A 19,558-nucleotide genomic window follows, 5' to 3' on the forward strand; every position below is an offset into this window, starting at 1 on the left:
ACATTATTACTGTTATTCCAGAGGACACATTTTGCATGTGACTTGCATGCAAACAATGTAATCTAATGTAATATAAACTACTTTAAAGCTTCATCTCAAAAGCAGAGGTATTTGAGTATTGGGTAATTTGTTATTTGTGAATTAGGTAGAACAACCCCAGGATACAGATTTGGTATATCTGAACCAACGTGAACAGATCTGCCAGAGCAACCAGCACTTGTGTGTTCGAAAGAGAACCAAACAGATGATCTAAACTGTGGATAACACAAAAATAAAACATTTAAATATTTAGATTTAGCCACAATCAGGAATTAGCGGCATCAATTTAGCTGAAAGGACCAAAATGTTTGCCTTTTAAAGTTCACATGTAGAAATATTTCACCCAGTTCTGAGCTTGACAAACATGCTAAATAAACAACACTGGGAGCCTGTTTTTGTGGTCCTACATCATTTACCATTAGTAACTGTGGTGAGAGTTCAAATGGGATAACCTGCCTCCTCCTTCCACACTTACCTAGGGTTTAGGTGGTATAGGTATCAAAACATTTGTATTGTTAAAAACATGGCATTTCACAAATTAAAACATTTAGTTTCTCATTACCTGAACCACTGGGATTGGGCTCTTAAATTAAAGGAAGGAGGGTTTAATGTATTTGTATTGTCCACTGTCATTTGACCTAGCATCTTAAACTTAAAGCTATGAAACCATAATTTCTCTTTGTCCTTACCTTTACTGTGCCAGAACAGATGAGGAGCTCAGTTTTGGTAAGCAGTATTTCCTCAGCTTTTGTGCCCAAGTAATTTTCCTGTCACCATGTAGCAGTCAACACCAGACATTTAATGCTTTTATTACTGTAATGGCATTATTATTTTTAAATGATATTTTCAATTATCTTTTTAAATATCACACACATTTCTTGTCAGTTCCACTTATGAAACTTTTGTATACAGAATCTGATGACATGAAAAACATTACATTCCATTATTGTGCCTGGTTCAGTCTTGGCATTTTGGAAAATAATGCCTCCATTGTATTTATAGAGTGCTACATACTTTCAGATTTCTTCATGCTAGCTGTTTCTACAAACTACTTCCTTTTCCAAGGAAAGGCATGATAATCAACATGAACAATATAAAAAAAGTGCTTAACAGCCATTTTATAATAAGCATAGGGGAGGGGAAAGAGGAAAAAAACTTCATAAACATTTGTAAAAATACATGAGGACATGAAGCACCAACCCTTCAGTGACTGGCTAAGTGTCTAAACACAGCTTAGACAAAAAATGGCTCTGTGTATGTAAAGACTAAATGCAGCAACCCCATTAATACCTCACAAAAACACACACACACACAAACCTACCTACATCCAGCACACACACACTGGAATAAATATAATCCCTTTTCAAATACAAGCAGCAAATACAATGAATCATTCGTTATTTTAATCCATGATTAATGAGTCCAACCCAACGGAGAGCACTTTGTTAAAGCCAAGCAAACCGAGAACTGAAGACATCAGTAACTTCTGTTTCAGTGTCATGTCGATTCAAAATATACTTACTGCTCTTTTTAAATTATGTTATTACATAGAATTTTTCAGTTTCAGTAAACAAGCAACATACAAGGGTTTCAAACTAGGATCTATGATAAATTAAATTGTTTTTCTTCAAGCAAAGCAACAGACTTGTTAACTAGTGTCTGTTCACTGTCAACAAATCTATACCCAAAGAGTTCCATAGTTGGTCCACAGACTTCTTGTACAACTTGGGCTAATTTGAAGGGCATTTTAAACCGCCACATCTGCACTTGCTCTGACGAGTTTTTCTGTGTGGAGTACACTCCACTGGCAACCTGTGATGCATGTGTGTTTTTAAGGATCCACTCCCTTGCATGTGACGTGAAGGGGATTCCAGTAAACCTGTACATCTCTGCTGCTTTCTGCATAGGGTACCTGGCAATGTCCTCATAGCGCACTAGCATATATTTGTTTTCCAGCCAGTCTGGCCTGCTCAAACCCAGCTCGGCAGACTCGCGGATTTGATTGCAGTTCCCTTGGAGCCGTTTCACCTCTTCGTCCTCTACGGGCACCTCTCCGTTTGCCGCCCAGCTTTTCCAAGTTTGGTACTGACTGGAGAAGGCCTCCATCCGTGAAGCCAGTATGGCACGGGGGTCTCTCACCAGCTGTATGACCCTGATATCCAGCCTGGCGTCCTCAACTAGCGAGCGAAGTGTCTCCAGCTGGGTAACCCTGACCGTTTTAATGGCCCTGTACTCCTTGGCCCGACAGGAATCCGAGGCCAAGGTCAGGTTGAGGGGTCCACACTGGCGTGCCTTGCAGTGGTGCTTCTCGTACACGTTGCTCACCACAGGCGAGCACACCTGCTCCTCACACAGGGCCGCGCTGGAATCTCTGCGGAACAGAGCCTGGGTGACGTGAGCGTCGGGTGGCGGGTTGATGAAGCGCTCCAGCAGAGAGAAGTCACACAGGAAGAGGCTTAGTAGCACATCCCTGTAGGCCCAGGATGAGATGGTGGCATTGGGGGTGGCCATATCCTCAGAGAGCATCCTCTCCACGTGCCACAGCGGCTCAAAGAGGTAGAACATGTCTGATCCCAGCTGGTTGAAGAACTCTCCAACGAAGGAGGAGCCGGTGCGCGTGGCAGCCAGCAGTAGGACGTGCCTACGACCTCCCTGCTCAGCCTCAAAGAACTGTGTGGTGTTCTCCATGTCCATCTCACTGCCATCCTCCATGACAAGAGCACTGGACCCATTGTACAGTGATAGAGCATCTGGATGCTGTAACGTCTGTCTGAGCAAGAGCTTGTCAGACACCCTGAAAGTGCCGAACAAAAGTCAAGATTACAAGGTTGCAGGAAACCGAATTCGTAGAACTTTACAATATGCCGAGTACAACACTAATATTTCAGTAAGGTAAATGTATGCTCAATATTCGTAACTGCAAAAATGATTGCATTCACAAAACCTCAATCTAAAATTCAAATTTGTGTGAATGGGTCAAAGAGCTCACCTTGATATAATTTTGTTTTCCTTTTCAATGATGACTAGCGCCACAAGGCAGATAATGAGAGCAGCATATTTATTCTTCATTCTTGAATTGGATTCTGTCTGGAAATCCCTCCACAGCCAGTAAGTATAGCTACTCACCGTCCCCAAACCTATGATTCGGACTCAAACTGCACCTCTTACGTCTGGACATGAGACAAAGTTCACCTACAGAAAGGAGATGGCAAAGTATTTTTTTTTTATTAAACCTAGGTTATGTAATTATGGAACATTTCGGAATATAAAAAGGACATTAAATGCACCAAATCATCTAACTGGCCAATGATCTGAGGTAAATTGGACAGCTCACAGTACAGAGAGCCAGTAGACGGAAACAACCTCAGCTTTGTTCATTTATGCTCAATAAAGAGCGACCACCATCACCTGCCCTCTCACAGCAGACAGGAGTGGAAATTCACTCCCAGACAAAGTCTCACTCTTGTTTAAAGACTGAGGATATTCAGCAGATACCAGAAACCTACCCATGACCTCAAAATGAAGCATTCCCATACAAGTTCTTGCGATGGACAATGCTTACTGCCTTTAGTTGGTGTACAAGAATGTGTTGCAAGTCTTGATGGAAACTTTCGATAAATGCGACAACACTGAATCCTGCTTATAGTTTAGCCATTCGCACTTTTTTGAAAGAGTAAAACCTGGTTCTATGTCTACTCCTTATATTAAGCCCTCTCCCTCAACGCACTGAAGCACATACTGAATCTGTTTATTTTATATTGTTTGCCCAAGCCAAGACTCTGGCATAGTTTCGGAAACACTGAAGCACCTTTCAGCAAAGTCTCAAGACTTCCAAATGCTTATTTGCTCTTTCAAGGCCCATGTGTTCAGCCTTCATGTCCCATAAATAGTTCCATAGATGGTCCACAAACATCTTGGGGTATCCAAAGTTGTGCAAGACATTAATGCAGCACAATTTCATTTGGACATTCATCCACCATTAGAGGGTAATATTTTAAGAGATGTATTTAATTGGTGCAATAAATCAGTGGTTTTATTTATAAGACAACCCATCGAGCATTGCTAACATTCTTTAGAGAAGTGTTTGTAAACAGGCATCCTTGTGTTCAACAAATGTGACTATTATAAACTGCACAAGAAAGTCATATATTGAACTAAATGTTTTGGATTTCTATCTATATTTGTATTTATTTTTACAGGTGCAAATAAAATACAGCGAAACAAAAATGCTCTGGACTGTGAGTGCAGAAGCAGCTCGTGTATAGCAAACGGAGCTGGATTAAATGGGTCTGGACGTCATTACAAACCTGGAACTCAAGGTATGTTTATGAAAAAGTTAAATTATAGCTTAAGGAGAAGTATACAGTATATGATCCTTGTATATGTATATTTTCTAAACTCAAACCTACAAATCTGTATGATAAAATGTAAGGAGAATCTTTCCACTATTTGGGTCCATCAAGTAAATTATCTGCACAAAGCATATCTTTTAGGGAAAGACAATTTCAGCCCGTCAGTGAATGATAGTTTGCACTGTAAGTAAATATAAACCAATTATGTGAGCTTATTATGCCATAGCCATCAAGCTGTCAACAGCAGCGGCTGAGCTGAGGTCTTTACATATTCAAAAGCCACCGGAGCGTTTGACAAATCGGATGATCTGCTGAGGCAGAAACGGGCATCCCTCCGTTTATCATCCCCATACAAATTACATTAATGGCTGCTCTCAGTCTGAAGGTGGCATCACGTGTAGAACGGGAAACATGGCAATTCAGATATTTACATAACCATGCTTCATTATTACTGGATAAAAATAAATAGTCATCTGACAACTATGCATCATCTGAAAGTGTAACACAAACCACCCAACATGAGATTTTTTAAAATCGATTGATTGATTGTGAACTGGTCAAAGGGTAACAGTCTTCATTCAAAAATTAGGATACCAGTCAACATGGTGCACCCACATGGACATATCTTGGCAGGGCTGTTTTGTTTGCTTCACTGAAATAAATTGTGCCATTTTATGTCGAGGAACACGATGCATGAGGAGGCTAAAGCCGGGGTGGCCGAGGTGCGAGCTGTGCGAGTCTAGCCAGCGTGTTGAGGCCCTGTGTTTTTGTCTTGTTTCATTACTGAGCGCTTTGCGGTTCAGCAGTGCGTGATGGTGCCTCTTGGGAGACAGGCGCTGTTTAGTGGGAGTTCTCCAGTGAGATAAATCCACTATCACCAGTGACAGGCTCACTGGTGCCGCCTGGCCTCACTTGGTGCAGCTGTGGCAGAGGAGGGCTGGGGTGGGTGTGGGATAGTGAGGGACAAACACTAGCGTTATGGTTTATATTATATACACAAATATAGGATCAGGGACCACCACATATTGGCTGCCTTAATATTTTGCCCAGCGTTTGATGTAATGAGCTGGTAATGTTTGAGCTTCATCAGCCATTAGTTTTGTGAATATCAATTCAGTCATTTGTAAACGTACACAAGCCACCAAATGTGGAGAAATTAAAATGTTCTTAAGTGACAGTCTCTAGAATCAACATTTTCGGAAATAAATGGTAGTGGTCTAAAATAGTTTATGTCTATTCTACCTATGGAATAACTCGTTATACCTGGCTAGAATACAAAATAGCAAGTTTAAGAAACCTAAATAGGATCATTCCCAGTACTGAAGCAACAATTGCTCAGAGTAATTTTCCTCTACGGGGACATGAGCGTTTGGGACGTGGACGGACCAGATGCAGCAAACCAGACCGTGTCAAAATGCTTTTTGGTTCCTTGACAATTTTAGTGCAATCACTACTCCACAAGTAAAGATCCTTTGACAGTCACTAGTAGCTTAGTGACTACCAGTCATCTATAAACACACCTAAACGTTTCCTCTACAGAGACACGATCACAAACGTTGAAAGACGCGTGATAATTACATGAGCATGAAAGTGCAGCTAACTTGAACAAGACTTTTGTACATAGTGACTCACTGAAACATTCGAAGAGGCCAATTGTGGTGTGGTCCATTTTGCCACAGTATTGAAGACGTAGACTACCTTTCTCCTCAAAGACGGTGCGTAGTCAACGTCCCACATGGTCCCGGGAAACCCAAACGGGCCGTGAAGGACGAGCGAGTGGACATGGATGTCCTCACACAAACCAACAACCTACTAGGACGTTTATCCAAATTAACTGAAAACGAAACTTTGTCAAGAGTTTTAAAATACGATATGGTATCCAAACAACGTTTAAAAAAGACGAAACAATGGATACGTACGAAAACTAACTTATACGGAAAAGTAGTCCGTCTTTGAACGGTTCAGGGATTAGATTTTTCTTCTGCTCCGTCGAACAGCCTGTTTCTTGGACTCAAAGTTAGTGGTACCCCGAGAACGGTCACGTGGGGAAAAGCCCCTTGTGGTTAAGCTCACAAGTACGGTTTTGTTTTCAGGGGTCAGTGACTGCGTTCACACTGCCTGCGTCCCTACAGCAGGTCCAGGTCCGATTTTCGGACCAACTAAATGTCTTTAGGCGGTTAACAATATCTTTAGGTGTGACCTATAGCGGACAACTTATCCGCATGCGCAAAACAACGCTTCACCTGGCACGCCAAGCCCTAGTTATACAATCAAAATAGAGTTAACAGCAAATGTAATTCTTAATGTTAATGCTTTATTAATCTGAAGTAGAAGGAGGTGGAGAGGGCTAAGATTTTTAAAGGTTGGGTCTGTGAATGGAGGAGAGGAATATCTGGAAATTGTCACCAATATTCAGTCTTGGCATGTGCTTTTGCATACTTTGAATACTACAGACAGTCCAAATGACTCCAAATTATCCATCTCCATTGACTGACTGTCTTTCCACAAAGAACATGGTTACACATGGAAAAAAAAAAAATGTTTCGGGCCACTTTTACCTGCTGTGTGAACATAATCATAGATTAGTGCAGTTTGAGAAATGGGTTGTATGAAGAGCACGTGTGAAAAGTCACCATAGCAGTGTAGGCTGGCGGGGAGCACAAGCAGTGGGGACAGACTGTTGTACGAGAGAGGGAGACAGTTGTATTGAGAAATTGACCTGGAGTTCAGTCTCATTACTTTTTAACATGAGAAAATTGCACTTCGTTTCTGGATTTCTGATGGGCAGGTTTCTAGCTGTTCAAGAAGTGGGTTTCTAATGGATTTGTACTAATAGATCTGGGTGTCAGTCATAGCAGTGACAGCCAAGATTAAAGTGATGCAAGATATGTCCCAACTGAAGCATATATACAAAGAATAGGAACCAATCCTTGGGAAATCCCTTGAATGACATCATTGATCTTTGTCATTTCAGATCTTTGGAAGGGACAGGACCCACACTGGAAAGGCGTGAAGAGATCCAGAGTTCTCAGGAAGGGCAGGACTACAATCTTTAGTTAAAGCAACAGGCAGATGATCAAGTGAGTAGGCTGTAGATGAAGACTCCATTAGGACAACAATGATGAAAATGAGGAAGATGAAGAGCAAATGACCACCTGGACAGTGAAAAGTTGGAAAGAGTAAAGGCGCAAAAGCAACACTGGGTTCTAGTGAGCTGTTGGCATTTGCCATTTTACATTCCAACAACCACACAGATGCCCACTATGGTGCCATCGGGGGTTTAAAAAGCTTGGTGACTAGAATAAAAAAGGTGGAGGAAAGCTGTATTAGCACAGCCAGCGAGTCTGGACAAATAGGTTAATTTAGCAGTGTGAAAGACATCTGTATGTGATGCTTATATGCTCAAAGTCTGCCCAGCTCTTTTGTATACCAGGGGAGAGGGAATTAAAAGACCAACTGCTTGGATTTCAAAAACATCAAGAGACTCGAAGTAACACTGAGCTGATTAGCTTGCTCATTAGGACAGGAGGGAGCGGAATCGACTGGAAAGACAGTAGAAATCGAATGATTAAGAATAAGGAGGGATCGAATGAGTTACAGAAAATATTGTGTGTTTGATTGGAAAGGCAAACAATAGCCAGGGGAACTGAACAAGATAAGCCTGTGATGGGAGAGTGGAAAGAGCAGAGGACCGGGATTAGAGGGGGAAGAGCAGAGGACCGGGATTAGAGGGGGAAGAGCAGAGGACCGGGATTAGAGGGGGAAGAGCAGAGGACCGGGATTAGAGGGGGAAGAGCAGAGGACCGGGATTAGAGGGGGAAGAGCAGAGGACCGGGATTAGAGGGGAAGAGCAGGCGAGTCAGGGGGATAAAAATCAATATGTCGTATGAAGGGGAGTCAAAAAGTGAAAGTAGTCACTTGTGAGATTACAGTTGAGAATTTATATGAATACTGGTCACCAAGTAGCAACAAGCAGGGAGAAATTGAACAAGCATGAAGTTCATATAATTCAGAGAGAAACTGCACTAGGTTTTGGTGAGCTGTTGCGTCTAGTGGTGTACAGGGGCGATTTTAGGATCTGGTCTTTAGGGGTGCCCAGCCCCCAGTGCTCACAGAGGCACAATACCAAAGTATTGCGCAGGTGCAGAGCAAGGTTTTTGCATAATATATTTAAAAAATGTGTTGAGCCAGGGGGTGCTGAGCAACTTCACGGTGGTGCTCTAGCACCACTAAAAATACCCTAGCCTCGCCCCTGGTGGTGTAGTTACAGACCTAGGTATTGTTGCGCTTTGATCCTCTCCCACCTTAGCGCAGCATGTTCGTTGATGCAAAAGAAAACAATCACCAGTCTTGTCTTTAACCTTTTATTAAAAGCAAATTAAAAAATAGAGCGCTCGAGAGAATACACACAAGCCTCACTACCCTACTCTGCTTTGTGTGCAGGTCTCTGAAACAGACACTTTTCCACCTGTCCTATATAGTATGATCTGGGTATAAGCCCCCACCTTTGCTACTCTGCGATGGAATCTCCCTATGTCTGAAAACTTCTGCCCGTTTCTCTAAATCGGGGATGGGCAACTTCCATGATAAAAAGGGCCAAAATTTTTTCAGCACCATTATTGGAGGGCCACATGACCACGCACTTCAAATAATTGGATATGAAAGACACTACAAATTATTCTCAATAGGAACACATTTTAAATGAATTCAGATCTGTATGTTTATTGCACCAACATGCATCTATTGTCTGCATATAAATGCATTAACATGTCCTTAATAAGCAACAAAGACAAAACATTTGCTTAATAAAAAGGAATTTGAACTTCTTCATATCAAAGAACTGTAACGCGTAGCGCGCTGCGGAGCGAGGAAGCGGACACAAACGTTGAGAAGAGCGAGATTTAATAAGGGGAATTCCATAGGCGAAGTCGTTTGTACAGGTCAAAACGGGAGAGCCGTCCAAGTGGTTAACAGGACAGGCAGGAGTCGTAACAGGAGAGCCATTCACAACGGAGAAACACAACGGAGACGGAAAATACCAGAACAGCGATGACAATCCACAAAACCGAACAAACCACAAATAACCGACAACGGGCGAAACACACAGATACAAGTACACAGGACTAAACTAGACACAACTGAACACAATGACGACACGGGCTTGACAGACAGAGGGAAGGTGGCGAGTGTAAAATGAAGACAAATTTAGGGCGTACTCACACTAGGCTCTGTGATCCGGGCCCGGGCACGGTTGCCTGCCGAAGCACGGTTCGTTTGGCTAGTGTGAGCGCTCCAACCGTGCCCGGGCCCGGATCAGTTAACCGTGCTCGGGCCCGCTTTGAAGAGGTGGGCCAGGGCACGATTCATGTGGACTCGGGCACGGTTCGCTTCTAGTGTGAGCGCTATCCGTGCCCGGGCCCGCTTGGTGCCTCGTGTGATTGGTTCATTTCGCTGGAACTCAAACATGACATCAGTGATGCGACGCTCACGTTAAACAGTCAGAGCGGCAAAGCGATTAGCAGACAATCGTTGTGTTAAATTATCGATAAATCTGTGCTTGCACCGTGTTTCTGCACTCCCAAAACGACTCCAAAAATACAATAAAAAGAGAATCGTGAACTCTATAGTGTTGTGCGAGCGCGCTTTTTTCCAAATAAAGCGGCGTTGTGATGACGTAAGCGTGCTCGGGCCGGGTTGCTGAAGCGAGTGTGAGTGCAGGCCAGCGGGGGAGTGGGGAGGGGGGATAACCGGGCCCCGGCACGGAACGAGCAAACCGTGCCTAGTGTGAGTACGCCCTTAAGTATTATATCGCGATCGATTCTTAGTGTTGACTTGTAACTCCCGCGGTAGCCCAAAAAACCGCACCCCGCGACCCCCGAATTTTTACCCGCGGCTGGACTTTCAAAACAAGCCCAATTTGGCGTGAAAACCGCGAACCTGGCAACTATGCAGCTAGGAGAGGGGGGCGTAGCCCTACGTGACAAGAACGTATTAAATTATTATTGATCTATTTGCGGGCCGCACTGAGTGAGGACGAGGGCCGTATGCGGGCCGCCAGTTGCCCATCCCTGCTCTAAATAGATTGCATGTCATTACATGCCACTCTGCCCCCAGTCACGGACGTAATTTTGGGGGGGGGGGGACGGGGGGGGACGGGGGGGACATGTCCCCCCCACTTTTTCAAAAGCCGGCTTTGGTCCCCCCCAGTTTTTACGGTTAAAACCAAATATTTAAATAGCGACGAATCTATGTCCCCCCCCCACTTTTGAAATCAAAATTACGTCCATGCCCCCAGTGCACTTGATCTGACCTTTTACTGTTTTGCACTTGCTTTCTGCCTCCATCTCGCAGATGCTGACAACCTGTTTTCAACTTAAAACATAACTACTGTAACCAAACACAAATTCCTTGTATGTGTGAGCATACTTGGCCAATAAAGCTCGATTCTGATATTCTTTGAACTTGCACAGATATTAACATTCTGCGGAACATCCTGTTTGTCTTTTGCAGAGTGCACACAAATATGATGCTTAACTCTTGTAATGCCCCCCAAAATGAATATGCATATACTTTTGTAGCTTAATGCACCCAAGTTTACTGGTAAGGAAAATATATTGTTGCTAATATTACTGCTAAGCAAAAACTCATTATCTCAACAGTATTCAGAAGATGTGACGTGTGAGTTTTGCAACATTATCTTATTATCTAACAATGCAATACTAGTAGTAGCCTACTAAATGCTGAATTCAAGATACAGTAAGGGCGTACTCACACTAGGCTCTGTGATCCGGGCCCGGGCACGGTTGCCTGCCGAAGCACGGTTCGTTTGGCTAGTGTGAGCGCTCCAACCGTGCTCGGGCCCGCTTTGAAGAGGTGGGCCAGGGCACGATTCATGTGGACTCAGGCACGGTTCGCTTCTAGTGTGAGCGCTATCCGTGCCCAGGCCCGCTTGGTGCCTCGTCTGATTGGTTCATTTTGCTGGAACTCAAACATGACGTCAGTGATGCGACGCTCACATTAAACAGTCATAGCGGCAAAGCGATTAACAGACAATCGTTGTGTTAAATTATCGATAATTCTGTGCTTGCACCGTGTTTCTGCACTCCCAAAACGACTCCAAAAATACAATAAAAAAAGAATCGTGAACTCCATAGTGTTGTGCGAGTGCGCTTTTTTCCAAATAAAGTCACGTTGTGGTGACGTAAGCGTGCTCGGGCCGGGTTGATGAAGCCAGTGTGAGTGCAGGCCAGAGGGGGAGTGGGGAGGGGGGATAACCGGGCCCCAGCACGGAACGAGCAAACCGTGCCTAGTGTGAGTACGCCCTAACATTTAAACTTCTATATGGATATGTAATGTAAGACGTGAGCCAATTTATTAAAATGCCAATGACAAACAATATGTAAAACTCTTAGAAACGCATAATACCGTTTTTCCCCCTTAATCTCTACACCTATACATGCCTTTTCCCCTTGAGAACTTGCAATACTGTAAAGAAGTTGCGTTTTATTTATGATTACAATGAACCTTTTCGAGAACGCACAATGGAAATTAAAGAAGTACTAATAGATAGGAAATGGCCTGAGATCTCCGAGGACGTGTGAGATAATTCTTACCAGGCGAGTTGAGGAAGGATGTCCAGGCGAGTTTCGTTTAAATTGAACAGCGTTTATTTAACCATTGAACGCATAACACAAACACAGCTTGAAATCAACGTTTAACAGCATACACGTGTGACATATAACACACACGAGACAAGGAACAGGTGAAACGAGTAATGTTTACACACAGATGCAGAGAGAGAGAGAGAGAGAGAGAGAGAGAGAGAGAAGCGCTCAAGCACCAAACCCAAACCACGCCCCCCAGAGCTAACATACTCACCAGCCAATCAGAAGCGCTTAATGTCTATGCTAAACGATTAGGGATAGAAATGTGCATCTTTTCTATTACGTTAAATACAGTTATCTCAATGCAAGTTGTAGTTGGCTTATCTAGTTAGCTGTCCTAGCACGAACGACTTGCTTCACAGTGCATTAGAAATGTTGGAGTATTTGTAAATTGTTTCATATATCTGTGTTGCAAGAAATTTGGGCATTTGTTTGAGCTCATTGTGCTCATGGTTTACGTTAAGACATGTTGTTCTAATGTAGACAGTGCTAAGATAAGCAGACAGGCTATGAAAAAGCATATTTTCATCAAAGGTATATTGCCTATAGGTATATTGCCTATAGTGTGGTGTGCTATCTTTAGTCCACAATCATCACCTATCTCCATAAGTGTGTCGTCCTGAGCTTATCTTTGTGTGTCAATTCTTCTTCAGGACCAATCTTGTCTTAAGAAAATATCTTAAAACTTACTAACAAATCAAACTTTGTAGACAAGCATGTTTAATGTAATTTAAACATTTTCAAATTTGCAAAATAACCAAATCAAAGTAACTAATACATCAGAAGGAAGTTTGTTAAAGGTTCCATATAGTTGTTCCCGAGCTCTGTAAATGCTTTGTACCAATAGTAACCACTTTTACTGTATTACATTAAATATATACCATTTTAGTATGCTTAATTATCTTTTCTTAATATTTTTAGGAATATCTGTTCATCACGATGTCCCACAGACTTCTCTCCAATTGTAACAAACTGGAACATAAGGTGGTTCTTATTACGCCGTGCTTATGATGTTTACTCTTAAGGCATAGGTGCAAATGCAAAGTACAACTGTTTCTTGCTGCAGCAGACCTTGACGGGTCACCAACCAAGACCTTCATGGGCTGGGCTGGATTAGGAGTTAGGCCAGGCATAAAATGGACAGATTCTTCATGAGCAGACTGAAGCATTCTTCTTCTTCTTCTTCTTCTTCTTCTTCTTGGAACCAAGGCACTGAATGTGTGCATTAATTGTATTGATGGTTGTTTTATTACAAAGTACTGTTGCTCATCTTGTGTGTTATGGGAAATTTTGATGTAGACAAAAGTCCACACATTTGCCAAAAGGTTTTACAAACTTTTTTTTTTTTTTTTTTTACAAAAAAAAGGGCTTTTTAGTTTTCTGTGTGGTAAACTGCAACCCTTGGACAGTTAATTTTCTTAGAGTATATATATATATATATATATATATATATATATATATATCAATGTGGTACTTCATATCAATGTGGTACTTGTACATACAGATGATATCAATATGGTACTCGTACATACAGGAGTTATCAATGTGGTATTCATACATACAGGAGTTGTCAATATGCTTGCGGTTGTGTAGCCCTCACTCTAGAGTTCTGTCATGTCTGAGTATTTTGTGCCACACCACTGCACTGACCCTTATAAAAATCCTACATACTAACTGAGCTTCAATCCTCCCCCTTCTAAACGATCTGTCTGACCGTGGACTGATGGAGGACCAATCTTTGGAAAAGCCTTTGTAACTCCTGCCAGTCGTACAAGCTTTAAAACTTTTCATCTGATGTCCTCTAAAATCACCTGAACACAATTCATTTTGTGAATATCATGTAAGAAACATACATCACAATGCAGGAACTCACAACGCAGATTTGATGTAACTGAAACACCTAGTTCTTATTATGCGCTTTATAAGATTTTAGAATTTCGTGTACTTTTCCTTTAACAAATACCACAGAGTACCACATGAGGGCACTGCTGCACAGATTTGAAGAAGAAAGATGTTGACGATAACCTTCAACATTTATTTAAGTCTGAACTGTCTAACTTTCCTGGAACTGTCAGGAAAAATCCCGAGTACATCTCCGAAACTAATGTAAAATAGATGACATAAAAGGGTTATGTGTAAATTAAACCAGTGACCCAGATTTTTTTCTAACACAGAATCCCACTGCATCTGAGTTTTATGTCCAAACAGAATGGATATAACTTTACATATGACTCAACTCTGAGATTTTAACTGAAATAATGCATATTATAGAATTATGTATTTATTCATTTATTTATAAAGTATTTTATACCATTACTGGAAAGTTAAAATATAAATGTGGTTCTTCCCCATGTTAAAGGAAAATTGCACAGTTCAAAACAAATCGTTTGTTATATGGTTTTATGACTCATTTGAAATATTGTAAATACACATTATTATTCTATACATGTGCTGGTGTAATGCAAAAACAAACGAACACCTTGTAGGAACACCTTCCTCTCTTATTAAGACCTCATGCTCCCTCAAGCCATATACAGACATAACTTAAAACGTGAGTATATGTAGGATAATCTTCATATTCAGTTTATTCATTCATACATTCATAGTAAAATATTCTCAATAATCAACTATTTCAAAAAGACTCACAGACATAATTACAGTTTCTTTGCAATGTCCCATAATAGGTCATGATCAATTCAGTAATTTCTTCCAAAAATTTCTGAATTTGACTTATCCTTATTTAGTCAGTGCTTACATAGACTGTGGAGAAAGTGTGAAAACTGAATTTGATTGCTCGTAGGAAGGTCGGTGGAAAATCACCACAGTATTATTAACACAGTGAGCTCTGAATTGTATCTGATGGCCTCTGTTGTCCTGGATATAAGTGGTGAGTTTTCCCTGGTTTATTTGTCCTTGTAGATTCGCCCTGAGCACTGAGATGATGAAGGATTACACCGTTAATCTGCTTGTCTGCCATCTGCCTGCTCCATGCAAATTAAACGTGAAAGCAAGGCCACAAATAAGACACAAATAAGAGCCACAAATGTTGAATGCGGTACATTGGCAGGTGTGCTTGTTCTCATATGCATTCTTACTCTTACTACATTGCATTCAGATTCCATTGAAAACTAAATGAGTACTGCTCTGAGCACATGGCGCATATATGGATGAATTGTGTATTATGTATAAAAGGTTGATTCCCGAGAGATGAGAACTTCAGAAAAGTACACCGATATCAGAAGAAACAACATGACTTTATATTAATTTTAAAAATGTACATTTCTAGGATACACAGGCCAATAATAATGTTTAAGCAATCAAAGAAAAATATAGGACACAGATATTATACAGGTATATAAAAAAGGGATTTGATCAGATCTGTAAGAAACTTTGGAGTATATGAGTCCTAATATGTCCATGAACAAGGGAGTGTGATGATGAAGGGGGGATGACTGGAGAAGGTTAAAAATGGTGCAGAGGAACCTCTGAAGGAACCTCAGAAAAAAAAACTGTGTAAATAATCAGATTTCACAATACCCCCTCAGTAGCTCCTGTGGTGGATACTAGAGAACTTGTTGATAGAGGAGGTAGAGAAAGAGAGTATATGGGTTCCCAAGCTAAGACGTTTCATTGGATTTAGGCTCTTACCATCTGCTAAGTCCCTTCAGAGGTTAACCAGCACCTTCAGGGGAGCAGCATTTTCCACCTAAACCTTCTCATGCACCTTTTGTAGGATGAATGTTGACAAACAGATGCTTCTTTCACCTATTTTTTTGTTAGTGAATTTCAGCTTTGGTAAGTTTTTAAGATAATCTCAATTTGAAATAGCCTATTCATTGCACACCTAAGCTGTTACTTGTGTGTTTTAAAAAAGTGTTTTTTTTTTTAAGAAAAGAAAATGTTTGTCAACTACTGTGGTCTGTTTTTATTATTTATACTTTTAGCAATTGTTCTTTTCCTAAATTTGCATTGTCTGTGTACCTACTCAGAAACCCAAAACTCAAAGTGAACACACATGAATTCTGGTACATATCAAAAGGCAAAAGCATCCAAATGTCTTAGCAGAAATATTAAACCAGTGGTTATTTCTGTTTCCATGATGTAATGGTAGAAGTAATCCCAGACAAGTGAACAGATAGTCCAGAGACCTAAACATTGTAGACTACCAAGATTCAGTTATTCTTATAAACAACAAGTAAACTTTGTTGTTATAAATTGTACCAAATATAATGGACACACATTTTATAAAGATATATTATAATTTGGAATTTATAGAGAACATAATAAGGGGATAACATTATCTCTAATTCACAGCACTGAGTGATTACGCACCATATTTCTATGACAATGGGCCCCACAGTAACAGTGGAAATCTGGCATTGTTCAGTCTTTCAGAAGATACTCCAAAGGGTAGGTGAGCTACTTTATTACAATGCTAACATTTTTAGATATGTTTTCCATTAGCTACTTTTCTCCCTCAATAAAGCATTTCATCAGTTGAACAAAAATCTGTGTGTAAAAAGACATTTGGTTATTAAATGATTAAAACTTAGTCTTTATAAATTGGTCAATGGCTGACATTAAACAGTATTAGCATAACTGCTTTATAGTAAAATGGTCTCTGATCTTTATTGCTGTTTTGTTACAATACTGAACACCTTCATTGTCAGACTAATATATTGCTTGAACATTGTGTTGCCAATAAGATTTCACGATTCAATGAAAATTGTTTCTCCTACTACAGGAACACAGATATACGTTCTCAATGGAACAGATCCAGAGGGCCAACCAGTAAGATATGGTCTAGCCTTTGATCCAGGATCTAAAGCATATTTTCATGTTGATCCCAAATCCGGGGTAGTGACTCTGATGGAGGAACTTGACAGAGAGGTAAACTTCCAAACCACACGAATGATTTCTCCACAAAGACACAGATCATTCTGATAATTCCATTGTCCGTTGCAGGGGCAGGATGTGATTGAGGTCCTGGTCAGTATTTCAGATGGCCTTAATCAAGTGAGCGGGCTAACAGCTATGCTAAAACATTTGCAGCTGTTAAGTGAATGGTGTATTTTTTAAAATAAATATTGCTGTTTAATTTGTTTAAGGTAGTTGAAAAGGTGAGGGTGTTTGTGATGGACGCCAATGACGAGCACCCTCAGTTCAAGAACATGCCTGCCATAGTGGATGTGCCCGAGGTGAGTGCCATCACAGTACAGTACTAGTACTATTAGTACCAGTAATAATGTGAAATTCAGTACTTGAGTGAAAGTAGAGATACCCAACTGCTACTAATTTTAATTGAAAAGACTTGTCAGGAGTCTGCAGTTGCAGTAGATTGTCCACTGGGGAAAATGAAACAATATAATATGCTTTGAAAGTGTTATCAAAGGAAAGGAGGAAACATTCTTTACAGAAATATTCTCATTTTATGTATGTATGTAATGTATCGGGGTAACCTGTAGCTAGGATTTATGATTATAGAGACAATGCCTGCTGTTGTTAACTAGCTAGCCATTGTTCTCTCTCTCTCTCTCTCTCTCTCTCTGTGTGTGTGTGTGTGTGTGTGTGTGTGTGTGTGTGTGTGTGTGTGTGTGTAATAACAGAACACACCTTCTGGGAGCAGTATCTACAAAGTACACGCTGTGGATAGAGACACAGGCTCAGGGGGATCTGTCAGCTACTTCCTGAAAGTAAGAGCTCATCTCTCCAAACCAACAACCCCTACATCCTCCCATCAACGTGTGGTCGATCTAAGTGCATGAGGGACTCAGACACTTTTTGACACTTTTTTTTGCATACATCTTTAGAATGGAATAGAATAGCCTTGTGCAAATTGAGGATAATAAGGTTAATCTGGCAGCAGCGAATGTTCTAGAAGTATATTTCATGTGATTCAGTATGTTTTGGAGTTACGCTGCTTGGGATTAAATTCCAGTGACGTGTGTGAAGTACTTGGAGATCTAGCAGAGACGCTCTGGCCAGCAGTGATGCTACGAGGATGCGAGTGGCAGGGCAACTGACCTGGACACATGAACTTTGACCTGACCTTTTGTATGAAACAGTCCCAGAAACAGTTCCAGAAATCCCAGTTATAGGAAAATTACGTACAATATGATTTACATTAGTGTATGTTTCAGGATGGCCTTTTCTCTTATATCTAGAGCAGCGACCCACACAACAAGTTTGCTGTTGACCGCCACAGTGGAGTTCTGCGGATCAAAGCAGGTGAAGCTCTCGACTATGAGAGATCCAGGACCCATTTTATCACTGTGGTGGCTAAGGTGAAGGACACATTCCACTGTCACATAATAGCACAATTAAGGGTCAACATTTCAAATGTTTCCCCATTAGTCCAGTCAGCTCTTGTGCTCATGTTGAGATTTTTCTTCACTGAAGTTATTTTCTCTACACACCAGTGACCGTAATGCAGGGTTGCCAACTCTCACGCATTGAGCATAAGACACACACATTTGACGCTCTCACGCTCTCACGCCACACTTCCGATATCTCACGCTGAAAAAACAAATCTAGTTTATTTACCTCTGATCCACATCTGATTCAATGAGTTACTAGTTCGCTCTGGCGCCAACCACCGGCGATCGATAGATCGCGATATAATACTTAATTTATCGCCACCTCCTTCAGGTTCAAATCTCACTCCAAGCGATATTCAAAAGTTGGCAACCCTGGTAATGGTGCCTACACAGAATAAGCAAATAGGGTTTTTAATAAGGGGTTTTTTAAATGATGAATAGACTTGTTGTTTGTCTTTATGATATTAATTAGCTCATTGGAGATGATGATTGTGCTTTTTTTCAGTTCCTTGGTTCGTCATGTGTAATTAAAGCTGAATTATTTTACTTTTTTAATATATTTGTCTGTCTGCATGTGACTGCATAACAAACTTGGAAGGGTTGTAATGGCTAGTGACTCTTTGTATTTTTTTAAGGATGGAGGTGGAAATTATAATGGAAGGGAAAAGGTGATGTCATCTTCTGCTACCTTGACAATCAATGTGCTTGACAACCAGGACTCCCCTCCTTCCTTTGTTGGTACACCTTACTTTGGCTACGTCTACGAAGTTTCATCCCCTGTGAGTCTTTCAAAGTTCCTGTGTGGTTTCTTGAGGAAAACGGAGATTATATCTCTGATATCAGTCAAAAATGAATGATGCATGTGAAAAGGCATCCTAACTAAAAGTTTAGGTCCCTTAACCTTTGTTTTATGAGAACTAGCTTTGGTTTTGTTTTTAATATAACATTTAATTCAGGTTATGACTATGAAGCCCTTCATGAGATGTGTCAAATCTGTCAGATGTGTCATATGTTAAAAACAAGTGTAAAACTTGCTTACTTCATTAAATATGTCTACTTCATTTCTTCATTGTACATACTACTTATATTTCCCTGTTTCAGGGATCAGAAATATTCTCTGTTTTGGCCAAAGATGGAGATGAAGAAAATCCTAATCAAATAGTTTATTCTTTTGAAAGTGGTATGT

General features: G+C 40.9%; 2 protein-coding genes across 7 annotated transcripts in view; one reads left to right on the plus strand and one right to left on the minus strand.

Annotated features, from left to right (window-relative positions):
- Positions 1 to 19,558, plus strand: part of cdhr1a (cadherin-related family member 1a) — a 41,393-nt gene that overhangs the window by 11,729 nt on the left and 10,106 nt on the right. For 2 of the 4 annotated variants that reach the window (XM_076975053.1, XM_076975056.1), the window contains exons 2-13: positions 4,239 to 4,358; positions 7,366 to 7,471; positions 12,977 to 13,039; positions 14,975 to 15,122; positions 16,370 to 16,465; positions 16,800 to 16,945; positions 17,021 to 17,071; positions 17,164 to 17,253; positions 17,662 to 17,748; positions 18,220 to 18,339; positions 19,008 to 19,151; positions 19,474 to 19,552. In XM_076975053.1, the coding sequence (XP_076831168.1) occupies positions 15,044 to 15,122; positions 16,370 to 16,465; positions 16,800 to 16,945; positions 17,021 to 17,071; positions 17,164 to 17,253; positions 17,662 to 17,748; positions 18,220 to 18,339; positions 19,008 to 19,151; positions 19,474 to 19,552 (892 nt within the window). In that variant the 5' untranslated portion in view covers positions 4,239 to 4,358; positions 7,366 to 7,471; positions 12,977 to 13,039; positions 14,975 to 15,043. Of the gene's footprint in view, positions 1 to 4,238; positions 4,359 to 7,365; positions 7,472 to 12,976; positions 13,040 to 14,974; positions 15,123 to 16,369; positions 16,470 to 16,799; positions 16,946 to 17,020; positions 17,072 to 17,163; positions 17,254 to 17,661; positions 17,749 to 18,219; positions 18,340 to 19,007; positions 19,152 to 19,473; positions 19,553 to 19,558 lie in introns of all 4 variants that reach the window. The other 2 variants (XM_076975054.1, XM_076975055.1) reach the window with 2 other exon arrangements.
- On the minus strand, positions 818 to 12,087 carry chst3a (carbohydrate (chondroitin 6) sulfotransferase 3a). 3 transcript variants are annotated; one of them, XM_076975057.1, is made up of 3 exons: positions 12,005 to 12,087; positions 3,029 to 3,231; positions 818 to 2,833 (listed from the first exon to the last, which is right to left on the minus strand). In XM_076975057.1, exons 2-3 carry the CDS (start codon positions 3,106 to 3,108, stop codon positions 1,642 to 1,644), a joined length of 1,272 nt encoding a protein of 423 aa, XP_076831172.1. In that variant the 5' UTR covers positions 3,109 to 3,231; positions 12,005 to 12,087; the 3' UTR covers positions 818 to 1,641. The 3 variants fall into 3 exon arrangements, with proteins under 3 accessions (XP_076831172.1, XP_076831173.1, XP_076831174.1); XM_076975058.1 differs by lacking the exon at positions 12,005 to 12,087 and adding an exon at positions 6,090 to 6,434; XM_076975059.1 differs by lacking the exon at positions 12,005 to 12,087 and adding an exon at positions 6,024 to 6,434.

Source organism: Brachyhypopomus gauderio, chromosome 15 (genome assembly GCF_052324685.1).
Source record: "Brachyhypopomus gauderio isolate BG-103 chromosome 15, BGAUD_0.2, whole genome shotgun sequence".
Lineage (NCBI taxonomy): Eukaryota > Metazoa > Chordata > Actinopteri > Gymnotiformes > Hypopomidae > Brachyhypopomus > Brachyhypopomus gauderio.